Source organism: Sciurus carolinensis, chromosome 2, assembly GCF_902686445.1.
Source record: "Sciurus carolinensis chromosome 2, mSciCar1.2, whole genome shotgun sequence".
Classification (NCBI taxonomy): domain Eukaryota; kingdom Metazoa; phylum Chordata; class Mammalia; order Rodentia; family Sciuridae; genus Sciurus; species Sciurus carolinensis.
Genome location: NC_062214.1, coordinates 122,532,651 through 122,542,576, shown reverse-complemented (window position 1 = coordinate 122,542,576; position 9,926 = coordinate 122,532,651). Strand labels below are relative to the sequence as shown.

The 9,926-nt window shown below is 40.5% G+C and overlaps 1 protein-coding gene across 1 annotated transcript in view; it reads left to right on the top strand.

Moving 5' to 3' along the window:
* Nucleotides 1-4,212, top strand: part of Osgep (O-sialoglycoprotein endopeptidase) — an 8,447-nt gene extending 4,235 nt beyond the window's left edge. Inside the window, exons 4-11 of the mRNA XM_047539788.1 lie at nucleotides 1,232-1,327; nucleotides 1,909-1,958; nucleotides 2,112-2,190; nucleotides 2,834-2,899; nucleotides 3,240-3,330; nucleotides 3,565-3,640; nucleotides 3,734-3,832; nucleotides 3,972-4,212. Of these exons, the coding sequence (XP_047395744.1) occupies nucleotides 1,232-1,327; nucleotides 1,909-1,958; nucleotides 2,112-2,190; nucleotides 2,834-2,899; nucleotides 3,240-3,330; nucleotides 3,565-3,640; nucleotides 3,734-3,832; nucleotides 3,972-4,011 (597 nt within the window). The 3' untranslated portion in view covers nucleotides 4,012-4,212. The remainder of the gene's footprint in view (nucleotides 1-1,231; nucleotides 1,328-1,908; nucleotides 1,959-2,111; nucleotides 2,191-2,833; nucleotides 2,900-3,239; nucleotides 3,331-3,564; nucleotides 3,641-3,733; nucleotides 3,833-3,971) is intronic.
* The last annotated feature ends 5,714 nt before the right edge of the window (nucleotides 4,213-9,926 follow it).

The following is a 9,926-nucleotide window of genomic DNA, read 5'->3' as shown; positions in this document are numbered from 1 at the left end:
GTTCAAGGCCAGCCTTAGCAACTTCATGAGACCTCAGCAACTTAGATCCTTTCTCAAAATAAAAACTTAAAAGTTGGGAATATAGCTCAGTGTAAAGTATCCCTGGATTCAATCTCCAGCACCGCCGCACTGCCTCCCCCCCCCCCCCCGCCCAAAAAAAAAAGGAGTTGATAAAGAGGACCAGTGATAGTTTTCTTCTTCCCTTTTGAAGCTTGCTTAGATGTCAGAAAAACAGAAATGATTGGGTGTAAAGAAGAGGATAACAGAAGTAGAAAGAAATACGGGATTTTTTTCCTTCCCCTTTTGTCACTAGTTTTTTGACAGCAGAGTAAGATCTACATCAGAAAGGAAGGAAATCCCTAACAGTACCAGGAAGGGAAAGGGACTTCATGTGGCCCCTAAGAATCCCTCAATGTCAGCATATGTGCCAGTGTGTCAATAGGTGGTAGATATTCTTTATGATTAAAGTTTGCCACATATAAAGAATGGGCAGTTAGGGTTAGAGTTAGGTTTGGGGAGGGGGGCAAGAATGGAGGAAGGAAGGACTGTATAGAGGGAAAAGAGGGGTGGGAGGGGTGGGGGGAAGGGAAAAAAATAACAGAATGAATCAAACATTACCCTATGTAAATTTATGATTACATAAATGGTATGCCTTTACGCCATGTACAAATAGAGAAACAACATGTATCCCATTTGTGTACAATAATAAAAAAAAAAAAAAAAAGAATGGGCATAAGTGAATTGCCTTTGCTGTATTGGGTAGGCCATGTGTCTAACTCCATATGAGATTTTTGAGTTTTTCAATTTATATCTTGTTCCAAATACTATTACACTGATGACTTACCTAGAATGACTCCCATTTTCTGCCTCCAAGCAGGAAAGCACATTTCCTACTCCAAATGGTCAAGACTGCTTTTGAGGAACATAGTAGGAACCTCTAAGGTGGAAAAATGTATTGAAAATGTATTTGTATATACCCAAACTATTGCAATAGGTTACTAGGCCATCTTCTGTAGATTAGGAATCTGCCCTAGGAATTCCGAGGGTTTTTAGGCTTTTTCTCAGAGAAGAGCTATATAGAAATTACCCATTCAAGGTTTGGGAAAGCACTTTTTTTCCCATTTCTTATTGGAAACTAACAGCCATGTTGATACTCTGCTACTTTCTTCCCCAAAGCCAAATACTCCTTTTTACAGACTTGAGGTTTCACGGACATCCTCATCGCCCTTAGGTGATTGCCTACTCAGAACGTCGGTACCGCATATTTGGGGAAACCATTGATATTGCTGTGGGTAATTGTCTGGATCGTTTTGCTCGAGTGCTGAAGGTAAGCTGTTAGTGTCTACAGACAACATAAGATGTGGGCATATTTCTGGGAAGCAGTGGAAATGAAGAAAATAGTAAATAAATAGCTTCTTATACTTCCTGCATATCTGACCTCATCCTCTTCCATTAACTTCTTTTATTTTTTTTTCCTAACATGGGTGGGTAATTAGGTACTTATGTGTTTAATAATAACCATATGTTGTATGGGTAAATATTATTTTTTGTTACAAATATATATTAGTTTGTACTTATGTGTGGGCACAATTCCATACCTATCTATATATATATATAGATATAGGTATATAGTGATGGGTTTTCTTCAGCTTGGTATGGAGAAGCACCCCAGAATGGCAAGTAACATCTGTATACATACAAGAATATAATTTTGTATTTTATAGTAAACGTGTTTGTATGGTCATTTACTTTATTAATTTTTTAAATATTTTTTTAGTTGTTGATGGACCTTTATTTTATTTATTCATATGTGGTGCTAAGAATCGAACCCAGTGCTCACACATGCTAGGCAAGCACTCTACCACTGAGCCACAGCCCCAGCCCTGTTCACTTTATTTTTCCTTCTAGATTTCAAATGATCCTAGTCCAGGCTACAACATTGAACAGATGGCAAAGCGGTAAGAGAACATAAGGTCGAAGAGGTCTGGCATTGAGGCCATTACTGTATGTGCTTTTGTCTCTGCATATATAGTAATGAGATTTGGGAAGACTTTGGGAGGGTGAGCAGCCATCTGACTGTACACTTAGTGCCTTTACTCATTCCTACCTAGAGGCAAGAAGCTTGTTGAGCTGCCATATACTGTAAAGGGGATGGATGTCTCATTCTCAGGGATTTTGTCTTTCATTGAGGTAAGTGTGAGAGGTAAGAAGAGATGGAGGCACTTTCATGCTTTTTTAATGAACATATCTATTCTACTCACCTGTGTATTTCCTACAGATATCACTGGTCCATATCAGATGCCATATACATTTAGCAAATATTTATTGAATATCTACGGTGTGCCAGCACTGTTTTAGATAATAGGAACATGGCATGGAGTAGAACAACAATCTCTGCCTAGGGGCTGAGGATGTAGTTCAGTGGTAAGAGAACCGGCCTAGCATACACAAGGCCGTGGGTTCAGTCCCCAGCACTGCAAAGAAAAAATAATATCCCTGTCAACACGGAGCTCAGATCCTAATGGAGGGAGACAGATAAGCAAAAAGAAAGAGGGGAATAATAAAATATATTCAGATAATTATAAGTACTATGGCAAAAAAAATAGGCATAGTAGGAGGTGGGAGATGCCAGGACAAGCATTCAAGAAATAATTACTGAATCTTAAATGAACGGTGCGCATCATATAGCTGGGTGCCAGTGAAGGGCAGTGTATGCTACAGGATATACTGGTACTTTGAAGTGTGATGAACCATGACGATCCTTTGTGCTCATTTTTACTCTCATGAAATCCTAAAACCACTATTCATTCTTTTGTTTTCCCTTTATTTGTAGGATGTAGCCCAAAGGATGCTGGCCACAGGCGAGTGTACTCCTGAGGATCTATGTTTCTCCTTGCAGGTAATGGAATGAAAAGGTGGGACAAAAGTTGAGGCTAAAGGTTGATTTTTTTTTTTTTTTTTTTTTTAAAGTGTCAGGGGGTAGGTGGTACTAGGGATTTAACCCAGGGGAACTCTACCACTGAGCTACATCCCTAGTCCTTTTTTATTTTTATTTTGACACAGGGTCTTGCTAAGTTGTTGAGGCTGACCTCAACTTGAAATCCTCCTACCTCAGCCTCCCAAATAGCTGAGATTATAGGCATGCCCCACTGTACCCAGTCTAAAGGAGGTTTTATCCAGTAGAGCAGAAACTGAGCTGGGATCTCTCTCTGACATTTTCATTTCTCTGTCCTTCATAGGAAACTGTGTTTGCAATGCTGGTAGAGATCACAGAGCGAGCCATGGCGCATTGTGGTTCCCAGGAAGCCCTCATTGTGGGAGGCGTGGGGTGTATGTATCATTGAATGGCATTCCTCTTTTGTATTTTTGGCCTTATGTATCTTCCCCCTAATATTCTAAATCTCTAAGGTTTTGGGAAAATGATCACTTTGATTTCTTGCCCTGTGTTTCCCAATCCTTGCCCCGAGTCCCCTGCTTTATTCTAGTAAGTACACATGAAATGTATGACTGGACCATGGAGAAATGGCTAAAACTTAGTTCACCCTGAACCTTATCTTTTCATAGGTAATCTGCGGCTGCAGGAGATGATGGAGACAATGTGCCAGGAACGTGGAGCTAAGCTTTTTGCCACAGATGAGAGGTAAAGGTCCTTTCTCTTTCTTCTTCTTTTCTTCTCCCACTATTGTGGTTTTTCTGCCTTTAAGCATGAGTTTGTATCGCCTTTCCTTTATAGATTCTGCATTGACAATGGAGCTATGATAGCCCATGCTGGATGGGAGATGTTTCAGGCTGGACACAGGACACCCATCCGTGACTCTGGGATTACACAGAGGTGAGTGATTCACTGCTTGAGGGAGTAGATAGGATTAGATAAGGGAGGTAGGCAGAAAATCCAGAAACATGAGGGTAGCAGATAAGATAGAAAATGTTAAAGGATAGCCCTTCACCAAGTTTTCCTTATTTTCCTACAGGTATCGTACAGATGAAGTAGAAGTGACCTGGAGGGACTAACAAGATTAACAAGATCAGAGTAGATAATTCCCTAAGTATAACTCAAAGGACCCTGACCCTTAATCTTTCTCCTGATGTGGAAATCTTGGCAATGCTATGGACTCTGCTCTTCCCTAGCCTTCCTATGGACTCACATGTGAGGTTTGGTGTCCCATATGGAACCTCCAGATGACTCAGCAATAAAGTGTTTTTGTTTTTGTATGTTGGTCTTGGTTTGTGTTGTTAGGACAATGTAGAGTTAACACTGGATAAATTCTTACTGATGGGGTCAGTGGATAAGGATGCAAGGGTCAGAGTAGCACCCTAGCTGACTGCAGCTGGCCTTAGAGGCTGCCACTCAAGAGCAAAGCATGAGGGGAAATCATAGGTACACTCATAACATCCTCTTAATAATAATATTATCACAACTAAGAGTACTTTAGTATTAGGCCCTGTGCTGAATGCCTTATAGTCATTTCATTTAATTTCTTTGAGTAGGAACTCAGGACTTTGCCTCAAAATGGCCTGGTCTAATTTGTAGGTCTAATTTATAAATCAAGAGTTAAACTATCTCTCCTTCACACTTTCTCATCTACTCGCACTTCCGCTGGCAGACCTGAAGGGGGCCAAAATAGACCCCTCTCTCTTCTACAACCACCAGAACTAATCCCATCTTGGTCACCTAATGTTTAATACCCTAGTAACCTTGTATCTCTCTGTCCTCTTTTTTTTTTTTTTTTTGTCCCATCTGTCTCTCTCATCCAATTCCTGAAACTCTTCTGTGCTCTCTGGAACTAACAGTCGCTCATTTACAAACGTTTTATAAACGTTCGTATATCCAGTCTCTTCTGTTCCCTTTACGCTCTTGCTTTGAGGCCTGGCCCACATCCCAACCCCTGACCACCACACCCTACCCTTACCGCTAATTGAAACCTGAGGTGGTCTATTACTGAGCTACATCCCTAGTTCTTTTCATTTTTATTTTAAGACCTGATCTCTTGTGAGGACTCTGCGTCTCCTCCTGCCATTGTAGTGGTGGTGATTTCTCTTCTGCACTCATTGTACCACTGAGCCTGGAGGTGGTTCAGGTGTCTTCCTTTCTCATACTATTTTCGGACCATTTTTCATCATCCCCAATACCACTTTGAAGCATTTAGACTATACCACACTACACCATTCTTGTCATAATCTTGATGACTTCAGTATCCATGTAGGTCATCCTCCTCCTCTAGTCATAATCGAGACTGATGATATCTCTTCCGTATGTCTTATCTCAAACATCCCATTCTCATACCATTACCTCCTGTCTTTCCAGATCTTTCCCTTTAGTATTCTGAATCCAGCAGTCATCCCTTCACCAGGACCTACAATCCTTTGATCTTATTTCCTTTCCACTGTCTCAATTTCCCACATCTTCATTTCTCTTCTCAAGCTAAATTCCAGTAATAAGTATTGAATAAACTTCCTCTCCTTTGCTATTACTTTATTTTTTCTTACTCAACTCATCACCTACTTTATATCTAGATCCATGCAGCTGAAAGGGTGGGCAAAAAACAGCCATGCTGCAGGTCTTAAGTTTATCACCTGGAAACTAAAGTGGGTTCTTTATTTATCCAGCCATATTCCATCTCCCTAGGTGTTTTACTTGCCCTCTTCTCTGATAACTTGCATACCTTCTGACCCTCATAACTAACATCTCCCTCCATAGTCTCACTCTGGACTTGTTCCTATTTCAGTGAGAAAATAGAAGTAACAGGAACATATTTACGAGCTCCCACCACCACACCTAACCACCTTCCAGCATCTGTACTCATGTACTTTGCTTTCACTCCTGTTATAAACAAGTGGTTCTCAACCATGCTTGATTTTGTTCCTCAGAGGACATTTGGTTGTCAAAACTAGGAGGTGATGCTACTGGAGAAAAGCCAGGTATACTACAATGCACAGGAAGCTTTATGCTAAAATATTGCTTGTGTCAGGGTTGAGAAACCCTGCTATAAACACTCCATGATCCTGTCCATAGACTTGTGCAGTAGCTCTTATCTAGTTTTTGAGCACATGGTTTGCAATTGTCCCTTCTCTGTTGTCGGTTACTTCCCTTTCTCCCCTGAGTCTTCTCTCACTTTGCAGAGAATGCCCTCTTGTCCCCATTTCCTCTTCTGCTTCCACTTTTTCCATTCCACTTCACAGCAAGAATGTTCTTTACTTCTCCAGAAATTCCCTATTAAATTTGTATCAGCACTATTCTTACCATGGTTTCTGATGACTTGGTCATAGCTAAATCTAATCATGTGTCTGCTTCATCTTACAGAATATCAGTGGCATTTGACACTACTTTGAAATATTTTCTGTGCCTGACTTTAGACCATTCTTTGCTTCCTAGCTGACCTCCCCGTGTCATTTGCTGGTTTCTTGCCATATTCTGCTGACTTTGCAGAATGCAGTCCTTGGTCTGCTATTTTCACAGGTACCTGCTCTGATTTTATCCAGTCTTATGCATTAAAACCATTTTGATGTGGGTGAGTCCCAGTTTTGTAGTTTCAGTGAGGAATTCTCTTCTGAATATATCTGGTTGTCCGTTGGCATCTCCACTTGGATACTTCGTGTGCATTTCAAATTTAACATTTCAAAATTAAACATCTCTGCCAATTTTTTCCTGCAGTCTTCCTTTTCTCAGCTAATGGCAACTCCATCCTTCTAGTTGTTCATGTCAAAGCATCTTGATATTGTCTTTGACACCTTTTTTCATTTCCAAGTCATTGTATCCACTTAGCATTACCTTCAGAATATATCCAGAGTCCCATTAACCCTCATTTCTACTTCTGTCACCATAAACCAAGCCAGAATTATTAATCTTGAATCTTCAAGATTATTGTAGTAGCTGACATTGCCCACAGACAGTTAGTTTTCAACACAGTAGCCAGTGTGACTAGTGTTAACATGGAAGCTAGACAATGTCACTCTTAGGCGCAAAGCCTCTTGTGTTTTCCTTTATCAGGAGGAACAGTCCTAATCAAAAAGTAAGAATAAAAAGGAAAAAGAAAAAAATAGTACCTTTGAAGGCCTGCAAGACTCTTCATGGCTGTCTCGCCCTTCCCTTCTTACCAGTTTGACTTCTGCTACTCAAGTCCATGTTCTCTGTCTCAGGAACACTGTCTTTTTTGTTGTACATAGGCGCTACAAGTGTGCTGACTCTTAAGACCTTCACACTTGCCAGAAATTCTTCCCCAGGTAAAGGTCACTTCATCATATTCTTTAAGTCTGCTAACTTTTTTTTTTTTTTTTTTTTTTTTTTTTTTTTTCAGTGAAAGCTTCCCAACAACCTTCCTTAAAATTGCTCTCCTTCAGCACTTCTAACCCACTTCCCTGTTTTACTTTTCTTCATTCTATACAATCATTTTTCCTTTCTTTCTTTTTGGACTTGGGATTGAACCCAGGGGTACTTTACCACTGAGCTACATCCCCAGCCCTTTTTTTTTTTTATTTTAAGGCAAGGCTTTTCTAAGTTGCTGAGACAGGCTGGCTTTGAATTTATGGTTCTCCTGTCTCTGCCTCCTGAGTTGCTGGGATTACAGGTGTGTACCACTGTATGTGGCTCTTTTTTTTACTTTTATGTGGTATGGGGCATTGAACCCTGTGGTTACATCCTCCAGCCTTTTTTGTATTTATATTGAGATAAGGTGTCTCATTAAATTGCCCAGGCTGACCTTGAACTTGAAATTCACCTACCTTAGCCTCTCGAGTCACTGGGATTGCATGCATGGGCTAATATGTCCATCTTAATCTTTTGTGTGTGTGTGTGTGTGTGTGTGTGTGTGTGTGTGTGTGTCTGTGTGTGTGTCTGTCTGTCTGTTCCCTACTGGGAATGTAGAATATTTTAATCTTGTTTTATTTATTGCTGTATCTCCCAACTCTTAGAATATGGTCTACCACATAGTGCTATTCATTTTGCTGAATGAATAAGTTGATGGGAAAGTAAACCAAAGGGTTAATCAGAGGACTACAAAAGAAAGATGGGCCAAGAGATAAAAGGACTGGGAATTTAACTCAGTGTGAAAGTGCTTGCCCAGCATGTGTGAGGCCCAGGGTTCAATCCCCAGTACTGCAAAACAAAGAAGATAAAAAGAATCATATGAGCTTGGAGAAAGTAAATTACTATCTAGATAGAAAGTGGCTGTACTTTTTCATTTACAAGGAATAGATATGGTTGAAAATGCACTAAGAAATAGAGATTTAAATCAGAAACTTTGGGGTGGAAAATAGTGAAATACAAATAGAAGTTAAAGTCTTCTTGAATGTCTTTAAGAACAGGAGTGATCTCTGTAGGCATGGGAAGTTAATTTTATAAATGCGCCTCAGCTGCGTTACTATACATTAGCCTCAGGTATTAATTTCCAATTTTATTAATTTTATGAGGTGGAATGGATCTTGAAAGGAGAAGCTTCTTCAGCACTGTAGCCCCAGTTCACATTGTTTACTTAAGGAGTTCTTTCCAATTTTTTATTGGTGCATTATAGTTGCACATAATGATGGGATTTGTTATATATTTGTACATGCATAAAATATAACAATATGATTTGGCCAATATCATTCAATTCTTTCCAATTTGTGAAGCCAAGAAACTATAAAATCAGGCTGGGGGTGTAACTCAGTGGTAGAACATTTGCCTGGTATGGGTGAAGCCCTGGGTTCTATGCCCAGCACCACAGAAAGGAGGGGAGGAGGGAGGAAGGGAAGGAAAAGAAACAAATCATGACACCTTGAGCCCAAAATTGGGGAGTCCTCTTCCTGGCTCAGTTCTTCTCTTGAGATTTTTATTAGCAGTGTAGGATAGAGTGTCCTGCTGGTTTCCATGAAAGAAGTTAATGGGGGATGCTAGACCCCTGGACAGCATCTCCAGCCAGGTCATGTATAGGACCCCCAGGACTGGCTATCCAAGAAATCACAGGTAGGCTCCAGGTACAAAAGGCAGTGTGAGCAATGAAGCCTGTCCCTCGGTGTGTTCAGCCTTTGGAATAACCTGTCCCTAGAATCTTTGCCCCTGTAGTTTGAAATTTTCCCAGACTCACATGACTATGAGGGCAGCATTTGGGGAATAGTGCCATAGTACTTCATGAGGACACATGTTCCACTCCAACTACTTGGTTAGGAAGAATGAGCAAAGGACAAGGAGGGCTGCCATTGTCAGGTTCCACTCTGGGACAACGGCCCCCCCTTGTGGCCCTGTTCATGTGTGCCTTCATTTGATTCTTCTGCAATTCATGCTTTGAGATATAACCTGAAGGAGTATTGAGAGAGATAGGTTCAGGTCCCCCTTTGGTGGTAACGCCTGCAGCTGATGTAAGGTCACTAAGTTTTCAAATGACTTGGCAGCAGAGAAAGGAAATCTCATATACAGCAAGGAGTAGAGAGTATTTATCATCTCAAATTTCTGTCCTAGGGAATTTAGAAACAACAGAACTTTTTCACTTTGGTTTTTCTCTATTTTACTGTCTAATCTTGTATTTCTTCCAAACTGGTGACCATAAACCCATTCATATACACATAGAAACTAATGGTCCTGTTTCCTCACAGCCATATCCTCAGCGTAGTCCTCTTTCATCAGCTTTCAGCTCCTCCCTCTAACCTTCTTGCTTATCACATATTCAATTAAGTTATAACTTGTCTGACCTGACACTTGTTTCTTTAGCTCTTGGCATAAAGGAGGAAGAGGGGAAGAGAAATATTCAGGGCAGAGAACTCAATGATGACCTTTTTTTTTTTTTTTTATGATTTGCCTGTGAGCTCAGGCAGTATCAACACATGTTGGAAGCCACGTGTTGGATTTTCTGAGGAACACATCCTAGGCAAAGTCAAGATAGGAGCTGGACTTTTATTTATTTTTTAGGTGTTGGGGATCAAACCCAAGTGCTGAGGAAGGAACATATCCTAGACAA